Source organism: Trachymyrmex cornetzi, unplaced genomic scaffold (assembly GCF_001594075.2).
Source record: "Trachymyrmex cornetzi isolate Tcor2-1 unplaced genomic scaffold, Tcor1.1 scaffold24, whole genome shotgun sequence".
NCBI lineage: Eukaryota > Metazoa > Arthropoda > Insecta > Hymenoptera > Formicidae > Trachymyrmex > Trachymyrmex cornetzi.
Genome location: NW_017297060.1, coordinates 114,445 through 138,886, shown reverse-complemented (window position 1 = coordinate 138,886; position 24,442 = coordinate 114,445). Strand labels below are relative to the sequence as shown.

General features: G+C 30.0%; 3 protein-coding genes across 11 annotated transcripts; 2 read left to right on the top strand and 1 right to left on the bottom strand.

Moving 5' to 3' along the window:
• The first annotated feature begins 590 nt into the window (after positions 1–590).
• TBCB (tubulin-binding cofactor B) lies at positions 591–2,232 on the top strand. The gene is made up of 6 exons (XM_018507461.1): positions 591–943; positions 1,011–1,154; positions 1,284–1,371; positions 1,443–1,634; positions 1,712–1,784; positions 1,853–2,232. Exons 1-6 carry the CDS (start codon positions 824–826, stop codon positions 1,968–1,970), a joined length of 735 nt encoding a protein of 244 aa, XP_018362963.1. The 5' UTR covers positions 591–823; the 3' UTR covers positions 1,971–2,232.
• A 666-nt stretch (positions 2,233–2,898) lies between these two features.
• Positions 2,899–5,926, top strand: IntS11 (integrator complex subunit 11). Of its 3 annotated transcripts, none has more exons than XM_018507454.1 (5): positions 2,899–2,965; positions 3,627–3,877; positions 3,981–4,403; positions 4,485–5,309; positions 5,418–5,926. In XM_018507454.1, the coding sequence occupies exons 2-5, from the start codon at positions 3,629–3,631 to the stop codon at positions 5,706–5,708; spliced, it is 1,788 nt and encodes a 595-aa protein (XP_018362956.1). In that variant the 5' UTR covers positions 2,899–2,965; positions 3,627–3,628; the 3' UTR covers positions 5,709–5,926. The 3 variants fall into 3 exon arrangements, with proteins under 3 accessions (XP_018362956.1, XP_018362955.1, XP_018362954.1); XM_018507453.1 differs by having other exon boundaries at positions 2,955–3,020; XM_018507452.1 differs by lacking the exon at positions 2,899–2,965 and adding an exon at positions 3,035–3,142.
• A 770-nt stretch (positions 5,927–6,696) lies between these two features.
• LOC108761159 (kinectin) lies at positions 6,697–24,292 on the bottom strand. Of its 7 annotated transcripts, none has more exons than XM_018507546.1 (17): positions 24,213–24,292; positions 23,319–23,481; positions 22,889–23,052; positions 20,422–20,604; positions 19,451–19,760; positions 17,795–18,570; positions 17,038–17,709; positions 16,806–16,915; positions 16,479–16,647; positions 16,122–16,208; positions 15,526–15,774; positions 15,307–15,450; positions 15,073–15,204; positions 14,771–14,935; positions 14,600–14,680; positions 12,452–12,697; positions 6,697–8,034 (listed from the first exon to the last, which is right to left on the bottom strand). In XM_018507546.1, the coding sequence occupies exons 2-17, from the start codon at positions 23,464–23,466 to the stop codon at positions 8,014–8,016; spliced, it is 3,657 nt and encodes a 1,218-aa protein (XP_018363048.1). In that variant the 5' UTR covers positions 23,467–23,481; positions 24,213–24,292; the 3' UTR covers positions 6,697–8,013. The 7 variants fall into 7 exon arrangements, with proteins under 7 accessions (XP_018363048.1, XP_018363050.1, XP_018363049.1 ...); XM_018507548.1 differs by lacking the exon at positions 12,452–12,697 and adding an exon at positions 10,951–10,990; XM_018507547.1 differs by having other exon boundaries at positions 19,451–19,757.
• Between the last annotated feature and the right edge of the window lie 150 nt (positions 24,293–24,442).

The window sequence follows — 24,442 nt, the reverse complement described above, 5'->3', positions numbered from 1 at the left end:
ATGTTATTTTAAAATTATTTTTTATAACGAGTGTTTTCATTTTGACGTGTTTTGTATTTAAAAGTCAACGTGTCATTAAAAAAAAAGAAGAAAAGATAAGGATAAAAAATACAGCTGAAAGAAACAGATCTAAAGTAGAGATCATGTAGGCTGTAGCAAAAGAAAAATTATGTAAATGTAAGTATATACGTAAAATTATATATGTATATTATCTTTACATCTACAATTTGTGGCATGTTCAAGTATAAATATTTGATTTAGTACGGATTCGCACCACATCGTATTTTGACACTACTTTATCAGCAATGTCGATAATATATGTAGTCACATCACAATTAAAGACCGGAATGGTCGCTCCGGTCGCTCTCAGATAGAGAGAAACTCAGGTTTCTGATAGCGTTTTCGGCCCGATCGGGTTTGCACCAACCTGGGTTGGATTAATCTTTCCTATTGGTTGATGTCACACGCTCTACCAATGGGAGAGCGCAAAACGCCATTAATCCAACCCAGGTTGGTGCAAACCCGGTCGGGCCGAAAACGCTATGAGTTTCTCTCTATCTTCAATGACGTCATGATATTTCGCTGGAGCTTCGAAAGTTCTGTCAAAGTGTTGTGTTTACATATTTTGCAATTAACGCGAGTACAAAACACTAGGCGTTAATTTATTTTATATAATTATATATAAAATAAGGTTGCACAAATTAGATTTATTATAATTGTATTCGGAAATATCCGAAACATGACATAAAAGATCCGCGAACATTTGAAATCATTTAACCCTATATTCTGTAGTAGTCGAATATCGTACGTCAAATTAAATAAAATGAGCTCGTGCAGTGTGATTACGTCTGATTTTGTGAATTTATCAATCACAAACTCTGGTCAGGAATCGTGTTGTGTGGAACGTCGATTTCAAAAGGGTATAACTGTCCATGAATTTAAGGTAAGTAAAGCACTGCTTCCTTTCTAAAATTTTCTCCTGCATAGAAATTTACAAGACAAAATTATAGGGCAAATTGGAGCTTCTTACTGGTGGTAACCCAGTTACAATGACCGTTGAAGTTTATGACAAGAACGACAAGCTCGTTTGTAGATTGGAGGAAGAACAACGCCTTTTGGGGTCATATTCAATAGATGATGGAATGAGGATACATGTAAATATACAGATACTACAACATGATACAGAAATTATAATGTGAAAGCTTTATGTCTTACTGAGACTACTTCAAGTATTTATAAGCACAAAATTGTGAGATTGCAAATGAAATGTAAGGAAATTACAGGTTATTGATAATTTCTCATGTACGACAGAAGATTTAAATCATGTGAAAAAATTTGAGATATCTGAGGAAGAGTATGCCAAAAAAACAGGTGAGACTCTTATATTTGTCTTATATCAAATTAAATGATGAATGAGATGTATTTTATTTATGCTTGAACAGACACTGTTAAGGCGTTCCTAGAAAGGAATAAATTAGGAAAGTACAATGAGGAAGACATGAAAAGAAGAGCAGAAGAGAAGAAACTGGAAGAAGAAACAGAGGAACACTTGGCTAGTTTGTGCAAAGTTGGAGACCGTTGCGAAGTATCTGTTCCAAATCAGCCAAAGCGAAGAGCTACTATCTTATATGTTGGTTAGAATCTTAATGTATTTGCAATCTCTTATTTTTACTAAAAGTATTTTTATTATTTTAATATATAAATATTATAGGTAAAACTGAATTTAAGGAAGGCTGGTGGATCGGTGTTAAATATGATGAGCCTCTTGGCAAGAATGATGGGAGGTAAATATATTTAATTACGACACCTGAACATTTTTTTTCCCTTCTTACACTTATTGTGTTGTTGATAGTGTCGGAGGAAAAAAATATTTCGAATGTGCTCCAAAATATGGTGGCTTTGTGAAACCAGCGCACATAAAAGTTGGAGATTTTCCAGAGGAGGACTTCAACCTTGACGAAGAACTATAAAACACCATAATTATTTCACTTTATTTTATCTCTTTTCTATTATCTTTTTTTTCTATTAGTAATTTGAAAACTCAAAATAGTACTTTATATACAATAATTTTTAAATTAAATATAGTTCACACAAATTAAAATTTTGTGTTCTTTTACAATACTTTATCGTCTGATCGCCAGCCAATGAGATGTGTTTCTTTAACCTGAAATCATAAATAATATAGAACAGTGCGACGTTTGAAAAACAATAATTGCCGAATAATATCGATATATAATTATCAAATAATAGATGTACGTCATAGTGCATATCTATTATATAGTGTTTTCATCTTTATGTACTTTTATGATTTTATGGGCCTTGTATTTGCACTAATATAAACACGAATACTACTTATCAAATATAATGTTGAACATTCTGATACTGCTTAAACAAATTGAAGCATTTGGAAATTATTTAGCTTTTCAATCCTAAGGATGCACAGTACTATTATCTAGCTGTGTTAAACAGACTGAAATCCCTATTATATAGTATTTATAATTAGGTAATTAATCCTAGTATTACGACCACAAATTTGAATTGCTTTTTTTGTACATTTCCTGGAATAATATGATGAAACATATACGAAATATTTATATACAAATTTACATTATGTATAAGTGCATTATGTAATTTAAAGGAATTAAAGATAACTTTGAATTACTACGCTATCATTCTTGTGTATAGAGTATCACTTGTGAAATATTTGTTTACGTGAATATTTATAAAAAAAAATAATTAGACCGAAATAATTAAAACAAGACAACGGCGTGTAGTGAGAGTTCATACTGCGCGCGGTTGCGTTCGATAACAGAATTATATGAGTTTTGGAACACACGTGCTGATAACCTTTTAGGTTAGGATTTTTATCTAGGAAAAATATTTTTCTTATCAAGTTGTCCAGATTGTCTCGCAAGTGCAAACAAATTTCGTCTTGTATAGTTGTATTTTCAATTCGGTGTAATAGGTATGCGCCAAGGAGTGTAAAGAGGGGAAAGATCTTGATAGTTTTTGAAGAAAATGTAATCAACTTTTGATACATGTTTACGTTAATCTGCTCATTGATTCTCAACTGTGATCTGTGTGCATATAATAATTGTTTTATTCATTGTGTGCTTACGAACCGGTGCATTAGTAATGCTTGGTAACGCTCTTTCGCTAAGCCTAACCTACTTCTAATAACCTTTATTTATATTACAACAAGATTATAATTCAGAAAGCAAATTGTTGTGATCTAGATTAGTCAATCAATTGATATCTCTTTAAGTAAGCAGTATAACGATATCAACATGTTTGAGCTGATTCTGTCAGTTTCTTTTAAGAGAGGATGCTCTTTTAAAAATAAAAGATATATTTGTTAATTTACAGTAAAAAGATATTAAGACACGTACACACGTTTGTTTCATAAGCATCCATTTTCTATTTTATGCTTGATTAATATCTTATTGTATGTATATATAGATTCAGGTAGCAAGCTGACATTATTTGTCATTTTGATATAAAAGTGACATTAAAGATGTCATTTGGACATCAAAATAACAACAAATAACATTAGCTTGCTATCTTGGAAGTAATATGATTATTTCATTAAAGTTTTAAATAATACTATGTTTTGTTAATCTTTTTAGAAATGCCGGATATAAAAGTTACACCACTTGGTGCTGGGCAGGATGTTGGACGTAGTTGTATCCTTGTCTCCATGGGTGGCAAAAACATCATGCTGGACTGTGGAATGCACATGGGATTCAACGATGAGAGACGGTTCCCAGACTTTTCCTATATAGTTCCAGAGGGACCTGCGACCAATTATATCGACTGTGTCATCATCTCTCATTTTCACTTAGATCATTGTGGCGCTCTTCCATATTTCACAGAGATGGTAACATAATATCAAGAATTATTTTACAATAATTTTTTTTTATCTTTATTGCATCTTTTTCAATTTTCTTGCACATCTTCATTTCTTCTTATTTAAAATATAGGTAGGTTACACTGGACCAATTTATATGACACATCCAACTAAGGCTATTGCACCAATCTTACTAGAAGACATGAGAAAGGTTGCAGTTGAGCGTAAAGGCGAAAGTAACTTTTTCACATCGCAAATGATAAAGGATTGCATGAAGAAAGTTATTGCTGTTACGCTTCATCAATCTGTCATGGTAGATTCAGAATTGGAGATAAAAGCATATTATGCCGGACACGTTCTCGGTGCAGCCATGTTTTGGGTTCGTGTGGGATCACAGTCTATTGTATACACAGGAGATTATAATATGACGCCGGATCGGCATTTAGGTGCTGCGTGGATAGACAAATGCAGGCCAGACTTGTTAATTTCAGAATCAACATATGCAACCACGATTAGAGATTCGAAGAGATGCAGGGAAAGAGATTTCCTCAAGAAAGTATGTTTTCGACTCATTATTATTGGTAATAATTTAATTTATGTTGAACGATTTTTTTGAGAAGATAAGAGCGTGTTTCAGGTACACGAATGCATCGACAGAGGTGGAAAGGTGCTGATTCCTGTATTCGCTCTCGGTCGCGCCCAAGAACTGTGTATACTTTTGGAAACGTATTGGGAAAGAATGAATCTGAAAGTACCAGTTTATTTCGCACTTGGTTTAACCGAAAAGGCCAACAATTATTATAAAATGTTTATCACCTGGACTAATCAGAAAATTAAAAAAACGTTTGTACAACGGAATATGTTTGACTTTAAGCACATAAAACCGTTTGATAAAGCGTATATCGATAATCCAGGTGCGATGGTGGTGTTTGCTACGCCAGGAATGTTACACGCCGGTCTCTCCCTCCAGATCTTTAAGAAATGGGCGCCTAACGAGTCAAACATGGTTATAATGCCAGGTTTTTGCGTGCAAGGTACCGTAGGGCACAAAGTTTTAAACGGTACGCGGAGAATAGAGTTCGAGAATCGACAGATTGTGGAGGTAAAGATGGCCGTGGAGTACATGTCCTTTTCTGCTCACGCTGATGCAAAAGGAATAATGCAGTTGATACAGTATTGTGAACCAAAGAATGTTATGCTGGTGCATGGAGAATTCGCTAAGATGGAATATTTGAAGGAGAAAATCAAACAAGAATTTGGTGTTAGTTGCTATAATCCTGCAAACGGCGAAACTTGTATTATCACGACCACATCCAAAGTTCCCGTAGATGCTTCTCTAGCATTGCTAAAAGCCGAAGCAAAGAGATACTCGGCCTTGCCGCCTGATCCGAAAAGACGGAGATTGCTTCACAGTGTCCTGATGTTGAGAGAAGACGGTGTCTGTCTTGTAGATGCGGATGAGGTAATATCTCCCACATAATAACTGTTTAATTCATGACCGTTATTCTTTTTATTGGAAATAACATTTGTTATTTTATATGCATTAATTATTGCTTTTGTATTTGATTAGGTTGCAAAAGCTGCAGGTATCACAAAACATGTGGTCAGATTCACATCTACTGTGCAAGTAAGGGATCCCGGCCCAGCGCAAGCTACTACCTTAAAACTATTGCAGCCATTGAAAGAAAGACTATCTGGATGGACGGTCCAATTAACGGACGGTTCTATATCAGTTGAATCCGTTTTAGTAAAGGTGGAAGGAGATGAAGATGATCAAAAGAGTGTTTACGTTTCATGGACTAATCAGGATGAAGATTTAGGTAGTTATATTCTTGGATTTCTGCAAACAATGCTGAATTAAAGAAACGGACAAAATTACTGTTAAACAAAATTTCGACCTGTGATATTGAAATGTGGTTTACATTATCACTACTAAATGAACGATTGTAAATCTACTTTGCAACTTGACGCTAATCGAGGTAAAAATATATTTTCCAATAACACACAATGTTAAACATTAGATGACGGTTATACAATATTTTTTTTATGTTTTGAACGTTTGTATTTACCTGAATAGAATAAGAGACAAATATATAGAATTACAAAAATATGAAAAATATTGTACCTGTCACGCATTCTTTTAGTTACCTGTAAGATATCCATCCTAAAAAGGAAGTAAATGTGTATATTGCTCGGAAATATGCTGTATATAAATATGTAGTATAATTTTAGTATAATATAATTTTTTATTATTATATAATGTGAATCTACTAAATATCTGTAATCTTTATTCTTCAAAGATGTCTATTGCCTTTTTTTACCACTTGCATCTTAACGAGTTGTTAAATAGACTTCTAACTTTTTAATGAGATCAGCTTATCGCTTCGTCTTGTAAAAATCATTTTGATGGCTTATTAAGATGCAAGTAATAAGACGGTAAAAGTCAATTATAAAATTGATCAAAATTGCAGAAATTTACTAGCTCTGCTATATATGATGTTGTGAAAATTGTTAATAATAGCTATAGCACCCTATCATTAAACGTTATCGTTTTTAAAATGATGTATAATTTATCGATAACTTAAGATAGATAATTCAAAAGATAATTCATAATAAGTAAAAAATGGTAATGTTAGTTCCAAGGTCTTATTAAATTCGATCTAAAAGTACAACTTTTAGAATTAATTACTTAAACTAGTCCAATAGGTGAATCAAAATGTATATCATATTTTATACTTTAACTATATATATTGTACATATGTATCAGTATCAATAAATGGATATTTATTTAAAGGTATTTTCACCATGTTAACAAATAAATGAAATGAAAGATTGCATAACATTCAGCATCAAGTAAAACAGTAAACTTTTATTAACTATGAATATGCTTTCTAGATACAAAACGGTAAATAAGTACGCAGTGTACTAAACATACATGCCTCTTACAAAACTCAGTACAATAACTATTCTTTTTTATGCAACCAATCGATTACACAAGTGAACAAAGAACTCTTTAAGTGTACTATTAACGTCTAACACAGTATTTTTTAAATATTCATGCAAGCAAGTATTTAAAAAAAATCATCTTCGAAGTTCTACTAGTATAGAGATACTCCAATAACAATACGGAACATTTTCGCTTGTCCAATTAATAAACATCTGTTTAAAGCGTAATTAAATACGAATATAAATGATTGCAAGCATTAATTTTTTAAATGCCCCTAAAATTGTATGTTAACTTGAACTTGTTAAATATATTCTTAGATCTGATAATAAAAGTCTATATGTGAACTATATGAAAATCCGTCTCAAGTATGCAGTACTTGCTTTCAGTACAATTGTTGGGCGCAATTAATTTCAGTTAACATTTGTATATATGTATAAGACTGGCTCGTTCAAACTCTCGCCTTACTTCCTTATTGCACGTAAAACGAATAACAAATTTGAATTTGTATACAATGGAACAACATGAAGATCGCATTTTACAAATTTGGTGTATTGTGTTCGCTATCGAGATAACAAAAAATACCATATATATTTTATATCATATTATGCATATATATGTATATATTTATATATATAATTTCTGGTCCATGCGTCTAATGATAAAAAAAGAAAAGATGTTAAACACTAATAACAGTATGACTCAGAAATAATATCAGAATCAATATCGTTATACACAATGAATCATGAAGTCATGGAATCCATTAATTAATTAATTGTACAATTTTTTGCGTCGCAAGAACATATTCTTCAAGTGTCATGTTCCTATACGTCTCATAACATAATTAAAATTTACAATTGTTATAGCTCATAGATTCTATAAACAATATCGATGATCCATAATGCACAATTTTGATAACCTTTACATCGTGTATAGCTATTTATAATTATAAATTATATAACCATCACATACTCAAGTATTTCAAGTTTTCCCATTTAATCGCTACGAGTTTAATTATTTATATTTTCTCCACATAATAAAATATGATATTTTTTTACAATAAACATTATCCGTAGTATTTTCATTTTATATTAGTCTTCTGAGTAGCAAAGTATGCCATTTATACCTATATAGCAATGCTGCATTCGCTTTTAGCATTTGCGCATCCCATCTTTTTAACCACCAGTACTCGCACTGCACTAGCGTAGTTTATTTTTCGAAGTTATTTTTTTCCTGAACCACCCTGAAAGATTACATTAATAGAATGAATAAAGTACATTGCCAATCCTTCGTAACATACTAAATTGACAATATATACTAAAATATATACAACATAACATATATATATATGTATATATATATATATGTATACCTACATCCTACGTATTTATTCTTCCCTTGCGAATACGATAGATAACTATTACAGGTAATAATAAATAAAAACAAATATTATATAAATAATAAATAACAAAATAATACATATTAAATTTTCCAAAATTTCAATATTTATCCAATAAAGCAATCAGGAAGAACAATTTTAAATCTGTGAAAGATAGCGCATAATAATGTGAATTATTAATAAGAAATACGTTACATCTCTACTAAATATTTCTTATTAATAAAAAAATATTTTCTGCATTGTCTTTCATTCTTCAAAATCTAATATACAATTAAACAAAAATACATGCTTTCTAATCATGCTGCAATTAATTGCATAAAGCTATACATCCAAAATCCATTATCTTAAATTAAAAAGCAATAACAATAATAATACATTGTAAGTAGATAAATAATAAAAAAATTTCATTTTATCTTACATTAGAAAGCAATTATGAAAGATATATTAGTAGTGCAATAAGTAAATGAAAAAGTCCAATTATTTCATGCTAAGAAGCAGTTTACAACATATAGATACTACTTAATAGCACACATAACAGGTAACAAATAAAAGCAAAAAATTAAATTAAAAAATATTAAAATACAATAGCTTCTATATTATCTACATCAATTAAATCTGATTAATTTTAGATTAACATATACATATTCAACATTATTGTAGCGTTATTGTTAGTAACATTCCAGATTCTGATTACTTTTTATTTTAGAGGTATGTTACAATTAAGCGACGAAAAATATTTCAATTAGAAAACAACACATGAAACATACATGTATAAAACACTAAAAAAGGCAAACATTTATAGTAGTCTTTGATGATGTCACACCACTATATTCAATACTTAACATATAAAATTTATTTAAAAAAAGAAAAATAATGGATGATGTATGAAAGCAATAAAATCATATCAGATATTATGAAAAATAATTGTTATTGGGATTAATCGGTTTAACAAACATCATTTTTCTCGCGCAATGTACCCTTTACCCTAGTGTTTGTGCTGACAAAAATTTCCTTGTGTATATATACAGGATGTTTTCAAATTCGCGCCCGCGAAGTACAAGACGTCATACTTTACGCTAAAAGAAACAATTTTTTCCTTTTGTAAAATTGCGTCTGACAAGTAATTTTCGCAGGAGAGCAGGTTGAAGTTGTGCGAGTAAACGCAAAAATTATTTATCGAATGTAATTTTACTACAGGGAAAAGTTGTTCGTTTTAGCACAAAAAACAACCTTTTCCTTTAGCAAAATTGCGTCCGATAAGTTTTTACAGGAGAGCAGATTGAAGTCAACAAATAAGCGCAAAAATTATTTATTGGACGCAATTTCGTTAAAGAAAAAAGTTGTTTGTTTTAGCATAAAGTATCATGTCTTAATTGTACTTCACGGGCGCGAATTTAAAAATACCCTATATATACATATATATATATATCTATATATATTTCTGAATATTTCCATGTACATTCGCGTATAATTATATTTCTAATTTAACAGCGTTATAATTTTTATACTCTTTTGCACAAAAAAGTAACGTATTAACTATTTATTTTATTCAGAAATTAATATATACATTATACACCTACAATAGATTTAACAGGCAGTTTCGTGTCATCGGCAGGAATTAAAGATGGGAATAGAAATTATTTTTCTAGCCATATTGTGCCAAGATACGTAAGATGCAAAATATTCGTAATAATATATAGTCACAAAATAAAATATAAAGCCAACAATAGCTACTGTGCATGTTTTTGGAACATATCTAAATATAATATACGTGAATATTATAAAATTTTACAAACAGCTAATAATACTATATAGGAAATGTAAAATATCGTGTGAATTCCTTAAAATTCACGCGACATTTTAAATAGTCTTAAACACTCATATTTACAAGATTATATTATAATTGTATTATATCATTATGATATAATTGTATCATAAATAGGATAAATTCAAATATAAAAATTAATTGATTAATTATAATTATAAGATAGTAATTATATTTAAGTTTTATCTTATAATATATAAAACACATGATGTGTGTGTGTCTAACACTTTTCACACCAACATCAAACATCGAAAAAGATTTGCTCTAAGTATATGTTCCAAATAATAAACATAAACTAACAGTACTATTAATATGGCCTACATTTACGATGTGACATAATAAATAAAGTCTTACAATATGTATTATGTAGATTTGTTCTAGCATGTCTTTTCTTATCTTAAATAAGTAATATATTTTTTTTATATATATTTCTATTTTATTTACGTAATTTTTATAATATTTATTATTTATAAAATCGTGATAATTGATTGCATATTTGTCACTTCTTATATTTACTGGTATGAAAAATTTAAATTCATACAATTCTGAATGACATTTTAATTTTTGTCACTAATAACAGTATTTAAAATATCTAACTTTTAATAAATGTAATCTTTACTAATAATTAATAATACATCAATATGGATAACGATAATGATTTATGTTTCAAATTATCGGAAATATTTTCACTACATTTTATGAGGTAAAAGAAAAAATAATATGCAAATACAAAAATTGAAAATAGTGCATTTATAAATACGAATGTAAAAGTTTAATGCCACAACAGAATGTGTGTGATGAGAAACTAATTATCGGTAAAATAAATTATACATGATAAGACTTGACACATGAATTGCTAGCGGTAGTTCTACTATTAGAATTTTCCGAAAGGCTAGGAAGAAACATTTCAGAATCTCATCTTTAGATTTGCATACCTGCGAATCTGCGCCGTTTTGCCATGGTTTTCTTAGTGGACTGTCGGAATAATCAAAAGTTAAATCGTTATTGATTACAGAGCAAGCATTCAAACTAAGCAATTTTTTTCTTATTAATCGTACAACTGCGGTAATCTGTTGTGGTTATTTTTAGCATTGATAACATTACATACGTCAAAACTTTATAATAAACAAACACTAGGACAAAGATTACTGATATTAACAAGATTTACAATTTAGCTTGACTACCAAAGATTCAAAAAAGATAAGATGGCCCATTGATCAACCAAATCAATTAACTAGCTTAAGCCTATTCGATTTACACAAACTTAGCATTATTATATTACAATTAGAAATTATATTTTCGTCGCTTAAAGTGTAAAGAGGTTGTAGCAAACTAAATACTTCTGCCAATGTGCATAGTCTTATAAATTTTAGGATGCTAAAAGTTTTTGATACATGTCTGATGTGGAAAAATGCTGCAAATGTGTGTAACATTAATACATTTTGTATTTAGTTATTTTTATGGAACGTCATATTTATAACGATTGTACCTAATTGATTGTAAAAGTAAAGTATTATCTAGTTTCAGGAATGATAAAAGAATAATATTTTATGTAAAATGAGAAATTTAATTCTCGTACATTTGGACAAAATACTAATGTATGATTAGTATGTTCATGTAATTATGAATCTCAATAAATATTGTGCGGCAAATATAGATATAAAAGTAAATTTACAACGCGTATTATTCTATGACATGTTATCTATGAAAAGATCTATAGAAGTGCAAAGTTTTTACAAGACCAATTTTTATCTAATTTTATGATTACTATATCACATGCCATTTAAATGTGTAGACGCGTTTTACTTCCTTACTGACAGCCACTATAATAAATAATATTGGAGTATACATAATCAATCTACACCATAAAGTATTGCCTCAAGATACAAGCTACTAAAAATAATATTACTTTAATAATAGCAAAGAAATAATAACGATGGACTCAGTTTTATCACAAAGAATATGACGAAATTAAAAAGTAGGTATATGCATTTCACATAAAAAAAGTTACGGTAAAAAATGATTTTTAAAATTTTAATATTTCGTTGTTCGCTGTACTCAGTTAATTTCTTTACAATCCTATCAAAGTATTCCTGTCTTATTTAACCGTATTGTATAAAAAATAGATATATAAGCGTTTTTTTTATTTCATGTTAATTAATATTCATTTAGTTTATAAGTTAGATAAAATACAAAATATGTACTTCAGAATTATAGTAGATCTTTAATGCTAAAATTCGTTTATTAAGACATTATATGTACTATCTTTAAAAATATTGTAAAAGACGTCATAAGCTATAAAGAAATGTTGTATTATTCTTTGTAATATTGTGAGCCCTGACAAATGTGTCTCACATTTCAATAATTAACTGAAGTGCACCTATTACAGTAATCGAGCCAGTAACACTTCTTTTTGTCTCAGATTTATAAGTTTACCTTCCTCTTTTTCTTGTGCTTTTTATGTTGCTGGCCAATCACTGGGTTCCAATTAGCCTGTGTGTTGTGATCTGTCATATGACAAGATTTGGAGGAGTATTTTGTAGTAAGGGAGTTGTTCTCAATTTCTTGTTCAGATTGATTAACCAAATTGACAGGCTTGGTAATAGAACAGTTTGCAAACTCTGTATTCTTGAGCCGAGTATTTTCTAACACAGCTATCAGAGTCTGAGATGCTAGAGGAGGCTGTATTCCAGATATATTATTATACGACTGCTTAAAGGAATCAGTTACAGAAACGGCAATTTGCGTTGCGATCGTTCATTATATAATAATGAATATAATAGCTTCAATACAAATTTGCAAAATTGCCGTTCCAATAAATTATCTAATAATCTTGTAATTTTTAAACACAGTAATCAAATTGCTAGTAAATGTATAGTTGAAATATGCAATAATTGAATTTTCAAATACTTTTTAAATAATAAGAGAAATGGTTTTATTAATATATAACAAAAGAATAATATTCTTTTTTAAAAAATATACCTCAGAAATATCAGCAAATTAACCACTGTGTTTACTAAATGGCTGCAGTAAGTAACGTGAAAATTACAGCTTGGAATATAATTCAATCTGATGAGACAATTATATCAATACTTTATTAAATTTTTGAACACGATATTTCTACAGATATCTTTCAAACAAATTTGCAATTAAGCACTACACTATAATTCGGTTGCACAATTGTATTCAAAGATTTTCAATAATTATTGATAAAGTAATCTCTGATTGTTTTTAATAACTGTACAGGGTGTCTGATTATTAACGCAATTATTGATATAACGATCGTAGGTAGATACATTAAACTAAACTGAATACAAAGTCCCGTACCATTTTGATTTTCGTAAAAATTAATGAAGAGAAGTTAATTTAAATTAAGATTTACGAATGGACATACGTCTACGCGATTTGGCGATAACAACCTAATGTTTATAGTTTCTAGGTACGTGACGAGGTTTGAGAGCGCTCTGTAAACAAAAATGACTATGCACGAGCAAGCACATTGTTGTTTATAGAACACTCTTCTCAAGTTTAATTCGATCTATCTACTCACGAGTGTTGCGTTAAACATTCTGTACGCATGTATTATATATAATATTTATACAATAAAACATTATACATAATAATTATACATAATACATTATACACAATAATTATATATAATAGTATATTATATATAATTATTATAGGTAATACAATTCCACAACTTTTTGAAGGTCAATTATTAAATTTAAAATTACTTTGTAATATATACTACATGTAATATATAAAAGATTAATTTTTTAATTATACTATGTATATGTAGATGATGTTAGAGAAATTAACTCCATTTGAGTTCTATACATAAATTGCAAAAACAAATTAAAAATAAATTTAAGTTTCTTAGTTCTATAATTAGTACAAAATCTAAGACAAATTGTGAAAAATTATCTTACAGTTTGTTATTGTCATATCTTTTTTGCTTTGTTTATATATCCAGAAAGTGAATTATATAACTTTTTTCTTAGGGCGCAACCGTGAAAAGTAAAATTTTTTTATTTAACATGCGTATATATGCATACATACATATATAAAAATTTTTATTTTTCACGTTTCCGTTCTAGAAAAAGTTATATGATCGATATTCAACTTTTATATCAAGAATCGAAATACAGCAATGTGTATGTTAAGATATAATTTACCTTTTTTATGTCAAGAGTTTTATTAATTCTATAACAACATCTATATGCGTAATTTGCTCGATTATTCAGTTAATATATGTACAAAAGAACAATAAATTACAATCAAGCGATTAGTAATTATAGACAGATCTTTTTTTTTGTTGATTAGTAATTATTGGCAGATTTTTCATGATTAGTGAAATATATTATATTGGCAGATCTTTCATGATTAGTGAAGTATATAAGTATTTTGCAGCATTGTGCAATATATATATATATATATATATATATATATACACACCTAACAATTTTATAATACAGAACCTTTGTTATTATAAATATATAGCCAAAGCTATGTAATACTTCCAATAAAGAAGGCACACCATATAAATAAGAGTTAAATAAACTCTTATTAATAGATACTAACCTCAGATTGAAGAGAATCCGATGTGGGTGGACCGTTTAACATAGACTGCTCTGAGCTGCTACAGCCGCCACAAATTTCATTCTGGAATCAATAGAGTAATATATTTTATATTTTTCTACTTAATTTAATTTTACATATATGTATATCGCTACAAAACACTTAAAAAAATACCTTGAGTTGGGATACTTCTTGTTGAAGTTGTGTGACAAGGGTTTTCTCGTATACTAAGCTCGTCTCGCTAGTTTCAACAAGAGAACGCAATTTTGTAACTTCGGCATCCAACGTCGCCCTCTTATTGCATTCTACTTCTAATTCTTGCGATAACCGAGTTTTCTCCTGAAATGATAATAAAAAAATAGGTAATGAGAAAATTGATATTTTAACAGCATTGCATTCATCACATACATCACGTACGTATTCCAATATGGAATTAATAATTAATAAGAAATTAATATATCAGCGATAAAATCTACCTCTTGTAATTGTTCTAAAGTAACAAGCTCGTTGCCATCTAATTCTCCACAGGCTCTCTGCGCGGCTTTAAGTAATGTTCCCGTACGATTCTGTTCTATACGATCTTCCAACTCTTTCACCCTTTGTTTAAACTAGAAAAAAGAATTGTAGCATAAAACTAAAAAATATATATCTTTGGAAAATCTATGCGATTCAAGAAATAAAAAAACTAAAAAGATTTTTATAATCTTTACCTCTTCACTTGAAATTAGTTTGGCTTGCATATCATTAAGTTCTACTCTAAGGTTCGCCACTTCATTCTCCTTTTGCCGAAATTGTGACTGCCATCTCGTCTCCTCGGATTCTACATGACTTTGTAGTTTATTAAGCATACCTTCCTACAAAAAAAAAAGATTTAAATAAAAGGATTATGTTTAATAAGGTATTATTATCAAATTCAATAAAATACTTACCGTATCGTAGATAATTTGTTTGTAATGTGAAACCATGCCTTGCAAATTTTTGTTCTGTTTCTCCAAATCTGGATTTGTCTGATCTGTGTTCTTCTGTTTCAATTCATTTATAATAGCACATAATTTATCTTCAAAAGATTTGAGCCATTGTTCATGTGTCTTCTCGGACACCTTAATCTCTGGAAATATCCTTTGTAGAAATGCCTTAGTTATTTCTTCTTGTTCCTCCTTTATTTTCTGTGTTACCTCCTGATCATACATACACTTATAATAGTCAATAATTGCAATTAAAATAATTTAAAGAAAAATATATCGATATAATTAAATATCAATTATTGCAATATGCTATTTTATCGTTAAATTTATTCTTTAGCTAATAATATTATGTGGGAGCAAAGTTAACGGGTTCTAGGTTCAATCTCATGTATACATTTCTCATGCCATGTATACTTTGATTTTACAAGAGAACGACTGGAAAGTTAAAGATTGTGAATGAAGAAATATGAGATAAAAACAGTAACTCGTTTGGAGAATCCATATTTTAGTAAAATATTTAGCTAATAATATTAATTGAGAATTATAGTACAGACGCTTACTTTAACGTTCCTCTCATCACTGGATTTGGCACGCGACTCAGTAGCAGAAAGAGCTTCCATCACTTTCCAGTTCTTTGTGCGTAGTTCCTGTGGTAAAGAAAAGCCGAAAAATAGAAAAGTAGAAAAATGTATATATATTTATAAGCTATTATTGTAATAGATTATAATCAAATTATAAATTTTTTATAGAATATAAAATCAATTTACACAAGAGAAATTTGTATAGTAGTAGCAGTAGTAAAAATGTATAAACGTTACGCAGAAAAATAATAATTAAATTCGGATATATATAACAAATATAGTTTATAACATCAAATAAAATAAAAAGCATTTTAAGTTAATACACGAAAAACTTACATTATTTTTAGATTTTTGGGCCTCCAAAGCTTCTTCTAATTGTCTAATGAAATGTTGGGCCTTGTCCGCATTACTTTCTAACACATGTAATCGTTCGTCCAGCTTATTTAACTCTTTTTCCTTGTGCGTTAATTCAGTTGTTAGTTTTTCTAATAGAACTTTTTCCTCTCTGGATTTTTCGAGAATAAATATTTTATAGGAATTAATTAAGTAAAATATAACATTATCTAACGGAAAAGTTATCGATGCAATTAAATTCATACGATTAAAAATTAAGCATGATATAAAATAAAATATTTACATAATTATATATATGTATATACATACAAATTGGCATGTTGAGATTCAGTAGTAGTGGCTAATACTACGTCCATATGGATTTTATTATCCTCTTGCTGCTGTTGAAGCTCTCTTTGTTTTTCTATAGCACTCGCAAGCTGTATATATGAGACATATTGTTTTAAAATCTTTGTTTCATATTTAATATCTCATACACTAATATTAATAATTTTTGATACAATATACAATTATTAGAAAAAGACTAAAAACTAAATAATACCTCAGTGCGCAGTCTATCGTTTTCTTCTTGTAGTTTCATAATTCGAAACTGTTCGTCTCCTATTTTTTTCTCATTGCTCTGCAGTCTATTTAATTCGGTTTGCAAAGCTTTTAATTCATTCGCCGTTTCACTGGATTCCCTAAGTTGAGTATGAACCATACTCAATTCCTTACGTGAATTTGCCAATTCTTCCTGGAGTGTATATACTTCGTTTTGATACTTATTTGCGTCATTCTTCGCTTCATTTAAACTACCTTCCGTTCTTTCAAAATCAATCTTTAGCATATCCAATTTCTTTTGTACAGAATTCAATTCGGATTCCATACGTGTAACTTGCATGCCAGATTGTTGCAAATCATTTTGTACAGCATAAAATTTGTCCTGTGATCTCTTTAGTTCGTCCTCCTTATTACTCAATGCATTTTTCAAGGCTATAATTTCAGCTGCTTCTGATTTAGCTTCATTCATCGTAGCTGACAGCTCAGATTTTAATTTTATTAATTCTGTTTGAGTCTTGCTAAGTTCTACCTTTAAGGTAGACGTTTCATTGGCTTCATTTTTCGCATGATTTAATTCCGTCTGCAGTGAATTTACTTGCTTCTGCAATTCTTGTTCATGCCGATGTGCGCTTTTCAATCTATGATCTAAGTCGGCGTGCGCACGATGAGATTCCTAAAAATTACCAAGAAAACTTAATATATTGATGGAAAATGACTAAACTTATTTAAGAGTACCAACAAGGAATTACGATTCTTACCTCAAGTTGCCTAGCAATATCTTGTAGTCGATCGTTTGTTTCTTTGAAGTGTTGTAATTGTCCTTCCGAATGCATCAACTGACCTTGCATTAGTCCTAATTGCTGACGTAACATCTCTATCTCTCCAGAGCTGCTCTCGCAAGTCGCTTGCAGTTCATTTTGCAAATCTTGCATCTCTACGTGTTTCTGAGCCAATTGCGATTTCAATGTATTCTCAGTTTCGCGCATCTGAGCGAACTGCACTTCCATTTGCTTTCGCTGCGCCATTAACTCCTGCTGCAAGTGGCCCTGAGTTTGTCCCTGATCTTCTTGTAACTTGTGAATTATTGTGGCATCCTCGTTCACTTTAGTCTGCAATTGTTCGATCTGTCTAGCAAAACCTTGCTTCTCTGCAACATGACTTTCCAAAATATGTTGCATTCGGGTATGCAATGTCTGAGTTTCTGTGATTTTCGCGTTCAAAGATTCCTCGAGTTGTCTAGTAGTTGCTAATAGTCTAGATCTCTCCGTATTAAATTCACCTCGTAATTCCTTCAGCTTATTTTGGAAGGCCACGCTCGCTTCGTGTTCATCAGTCAGTGCTTTCTCTTTTTCCGCCAATTGTTTTTTCAATTTAATAACGGGGTCGGCACGACCTTCTGTCCACTCAGAATGTTCTAATGGATTGTCTTGCTGTTTATTCAAGAGGTGATTCGTGAGGATCTGTATTTCAGATCGACTAAGTTCTGCCTTCTGAATACATAGCATCAATAGTTCAACATTAACAGCATCTCCATCTAAAAAGTTTTATGTTAAAAATATCAAGTATTAAAATTAAATATTGAAATTTTTATAATAAATTTGTATATACTCTCTTTGCGGTGAAAATCCTATATATATTCGATAATTTATTGAAACATTAATTAATATAAAAACATGTATATACACTTTTTAATATAATTTGTATATTTGGTTTAATTAAAATAATCTGTAAAGATTATTACAATTGTTTCAGAAACACAATAAATATTTGAAATTACTGCTCATATTGCAGGGCTACCGGTATAAGCGTGGACATTGACCTTTGTATGTGTGTAGAGGGGGAAGTGATCCTACCTCAACCACATTCCAAAGCACTTCAAAGGAATTTGCTTGACTTTGCTTTAGTCATATATTTTACATAATTTACAGATTTTATTAGAAGCTTAAATTTATATTATAAAATAATTTATTTTTAGAAAAAAAAGTATATTATTATAAACATTTTATATTATCGTCCAATACAATTTTCTTGTGTATGCGGTAATTACAATCATATAACTGTACTAAGTTTATCAATTTATTTAAACACTAACATAATATATTTATGGTATATCAAAAAAAATAAAATATATATAACGTGTATTAAATATCTCTACTAAATCTCTAAGTTGTAAAAAGAACAAGTGCAAGTTACAGTACAGAAAGAAATGAGGTCGTATTTCCAATCAATTAAATTGCAGGCTATAGACTATCATGACAGGTTAGAAATATTGATTTGCTCTCTAAAGAGTAAGGAACACATACAGATTTGATTCATCTTAAAACACTAGATTCATGTTCTTGTCATTTATTATTGAATTGGATCACGTGCACGCATGAATAAGTAAATTTATCTTTATGCAAACAATGACTTACCCATTTGAGATAAAATATCATTCTTTTTTTTCGTCTTTTTGGGTTCCTTGTTTGGTAACTGTTGGATTACCTCCTTGACAACTTCCTTTACTTCCTTAATTGGCATTTCCTTCTGCTCCTTTACATCCCTCAAAGCTTCTTTCATAGCTTCTTTATTAGCAGATGTATTATTATAAGTAACAGTATCCTGTTTCTCATCCTTATTTTCATCTTTCTTCTTTACAGCATCTTTGTTGTTTTTCTTTGATTTAGTTGGAGTATCCTTTGGTGACTTGTTGACTTTCTCCACTGTCTCAGTTTGGGTAATCTGCTGAAGATTCTCTCTCTATTATATATACACATATATGTACACATATATGTATATATGTGTATACACATATATACAAGTATATGACAGACATATTATATAATATTATAATAGAAATGTTATTATAATATTATGTTAAAATCAAGTAAAATAATTAAATAAAAAAGATAGAATTCACATAAAATATTAGTATCCATATTAATTAAAATCTATGACAGTGTAAAGATCGTGTGTGTGTGTGTGTGTGTGTGTGTGTGTGTGTGTGTGTGTGTGTGTGTGTGTGTGTGTGTGTGTGTGTGTTACCTCAATATTTTAATCTTTACTTGCGTACTTGTTAATATTTCATAAATTAATGATTACTGTCAGTAGAGAATACATTGAATGAATGTTTAATAATAAATATGTGTATTTTTTCATGCACATGTAATTTTCCCAATTAATAGAAATAAAAGAAATTAAGCAGTGAAAGAAATTTATTTTGTTTGCAGCATAATGGCAGATATGGTAACAATCTTAAAAAAAATTTCAATCAACATTTCAAAAAAAAAAAAAAAAACTACTTTGCTTAATATTATATTCAAATTTAATATAAAAAAATAGAAAGATTGTGCAAAAAATATCTATGCAAGTAGTGTATAACATTCGGCAAATGGCAATCACTCACACTTTGACTCCGTACAAGTTCAAGGTCATCCTTTGGATGAATAACATCAAAATGGTTAGCCTCTGCCAAGGGAGGTTGCGAGGGATTTAATTCAGTCACAATGACTGATGGCTCATCTTTATTTACGAGGATGGGTTTTATCTTTTCAAGTTTTCCTTTCTTCTTATTGCCTTTGTTACTCTCCTAAGAGTTTAATGCAAATGTATGATGTTCCCATGATATTTGATCAAGAATGCAGTGTCAAGAAATATCAAGCAGCATGCTCGAAAATTCATGTTACATTATATAGTAATGGGCACATATATAAATCATACTATACATATATCATGATATTTCATATAATAAAATATAATTTAAATAACGTCAAATTATCTTAAAATCTTTATAAAACAATATAATATTTAATAAGTTATTTTGTTAACATTAAACCACTTTTCACCTTATATTTATTTTGTCCTCTTGTTGAGCACATAAACCTGGAATTTATAAGTTTGTTATATCGCAGTTAATACTGTCTCTTTCACAGTATTTCTTTAATGAAGATTAAAACGAATTGAAAATTTACTAAAAAAACTTTTTTTTAATATTATGTTTTGTATATGACTAAAATTAGTAAAAGATTTATAAAAAATATCCAATTCTATACACTTGGTAACATTTTTTTGTGTTTGGTTCTCCTGTAATCTAAGTGATAAGGTAGTTACGATTGAAGCAGTATCATTAAAATACTGCTGCATATGTATGATGAAGTTATTTTTAGGAAATAATCTTGAACTTGCAGAATTACTTATCAATGGGACATGAATGCAAGAAATAATCAAGTAGCAACTTTTCAATCAAAATTCTTAAAAAAGGACATATTTATTTAATATCTCTATCTACCTATGTAAGTGTCAATTCTTTCCAAATAATATGTTCTTATTCGGAACCTATAAAAAACCAGTAATTTTTTCCTCGTACACACACAAGTTTAATATAACCTATTACTTAATTAAAGATTTAATCTTTCTATAACTTACCAAGACATCATTTGTACATTATATAAAATTGAGGTGTAATAAATTCCAATTTTTATTTAGAATAATACTATAAAAGATAAAATAGTAATTTTATTACAAAAATATTTTACAAAACAAAAATTATAAATTGTGGTTAAAGAAAATTAACAAATGAAAGTAGTACACAATCAAGAAGCGACTTCAGAGTATCTGAAACGTTAAAACTGACAGTTCTATCAAATTACAATTTTCTCTAAAAAGAAAAAATACAGAGCAGTCAAGTGTAAAATATAAATCTTCGTAAAATCTTCTCACATTGTCAGGTAAATCATCATGAATGAAAAATAAAATTTATTTGTGTATCGTTGAAAACATACGTTTAATACAAGGATGTGTTCGCTGTAAGTTATTTGATGATTTGCAATGCCCATTATTATATAATGCTAATAAAGAACTTAGAATTTACGAGTGCTAAAAATTATTTTTTTAAATGAAATTTTTATAAGTAATGTATATAAATATGATATAAAATATAAAACTTTATTTATAATTTATTTAATTACTGTATACACTTATACAATTAATAACTATAATATAAATTATTTTATTACGTATCCAGAAAAATAATTATAGAATATATCATAAAATAACTGTTAAAAAAAATAATTATTATAACAATTCTATGTTCATGCCTTGTGAATTATATGACAATAGAATAAAAATAAGACGCTTCCTGTTTATAAATCTCTTTTTCTTTGCTGGGTAGATGTAATGATGCCATATTGTGTGTCATCTAGGTTATTGTATTTCATGCATGAAAACAAGACGTTCAAATCTTAAATATTTCAAAGACAGCTTTATGTACAGCTCATACTTTTATTTTAAGGCAGGCAATTATGATTATGATGTATTTGTGTAAGTGATAGTATGAAAAGCATGTAAATATTAATCGATTGAAGGACCAGAATCCGTATTGTATATCTCTTAACGACGTATCGTTACATTTATCGTTGTGCAGTTTTTTCACCCGATAAAAAGTTGCGCAACGATAAATGTAACGATACCAACACCATCGTTAAAAGAATACAGAATATAGGTGCAGAAGCATGATCGCGCTTCTCTGTTTCATGTTAAAAAATTGCTAAGCACTATCGCTTTCTTCTTTTGTCTCATCGTTCTATATTGTGAATATTTGAAGATTGAAAACAATTGCGATAGAAAGAACTCATTGAAAATATACTTATTGGAGTGCTTGATTAGCACTTGTTTTCCTACTCGCTTTCTAATTCTCTAACAGTTGAATAAATAAAGACATATCTATCCAGTAATAAAAGTCCTATACCCTTTTATTGTATATTAAATTAGAGTTTACAATCCATTACTATATCTTACCCAATTCTTATAAAATAATTGTAAATCTTTTTAATAAATGATAAAAATAAATCAATAAATATAAAGTAAACTTTTACCTGTACTGGAGGCTCAGGAGGCAATATTTGGGGAGTTTCTTCAAATTGCACATGATCGGATCTTTCATCTTTGTCCTCCTTATCATCTTTTTCTTCTTTCTTCTCTTTCACCTTCTTTCCTGCTTTATTCTTGTGCTTCTTTTCTTTATTTTTATCTTTTTTACCTGTAAGCAGAATAACAAAAAATCTATTAAAGAGTACTGTAACATACAAGAATATTTTTCTTAACACATTTAATATTTCACTAACTTATCTTATATCAAAATTTTACTTATTTTCTATTTACACACATATTAAGCATTTCCAATTTATATTCTGTACCAAACGATTTTATATATCATCAAAATAATTATATTACAAATAATTATATTACATCATAGATCAAAGTAAAAATTTAACTTTACAGGCAATATCGCACAAATTGACGTACTTGACAACAGATCATCAGGAAGTTTTCTCTGTTCGGCGATTGCTTCTTCGTAAGATTTCTCTCTGATACCGAACATCGAAATGAAGGCGATGGCTGCAGCAGAGAGAACAACAATGCCGACATATACTAATCCTGTCTGAACATCCATCTTTGATCGTTTTATCTGTAAGAGAATTACCTAAGTGTTAGTACGTCATAGAAGATAAAATGTCATCAGTTGTGATGTAGAGTGTAAAAAAAAAATTTCTTTCACTTTCACAATATTTTCATATTAGTGTCAATGCGGACACATAGGTAGTTGTTTGCCCTTTGAACCTACCACTAGCTTTTTAAGAATCCACATGAATCATTAGATTGATAAAAAATCCTATCTACACATATTTATGGGAAACGGCTCTTCCGCCCAGCTATGATAAATAAGAGGAACATAAGAAATTCATCCGGAAGGGATTTCGGGAGAAATGATTTCAGGAATCACGAGAACTTAATATTTCACATTAAATTTGTTTAGCAGAAAACAAAATGCGAAACGGTTGCGAGGACACTGACAAATTTGTCCTTGAGGAATCCCAGTGGGGCATCCCAGATAACGGTGGGACGTGTATACGTGTGCAGGCCGAGCGAAAGCGGGGGTGAAACCAAAGGAGGAATCAGTGAACTGCAGTGAACGTGCGGAGGGAATCGAAGCTGTGCGATATCGCGGCCGACTCGGAGGAGCGGCATATGGATTATGGGGCCGGGGGTCATCGACACATCACGGGGATTCACCGGCGAGAATTCGGTGTTGCATCGGCACGTTTAACGGTGTTACGGTGCGACCGGCACGCCGTTACCACCGCGCTACTCGTCTCTCCCCCGGCGAGTCTCGCACGCGCGCCGACGCCGACCACTTACCGAGGGTGTTTATTCCCGTAGATTCCAAGACGCGATGCTACGACGGACACTGCGAATAGTCGAGCGATGATTGTCGCAGATTGACGTGCTCCTCGCTGCGGACGGCACGGCTGAATGTTGGCGTAGACGAGACGGCCAGAGTGATGGAGTGTAAGAAAGAGAGAGACGGCGAGTGCGACGGAGCCAGGAATCACACGCACGCGACTTGATTCCCTGAAGCACTATGGCGG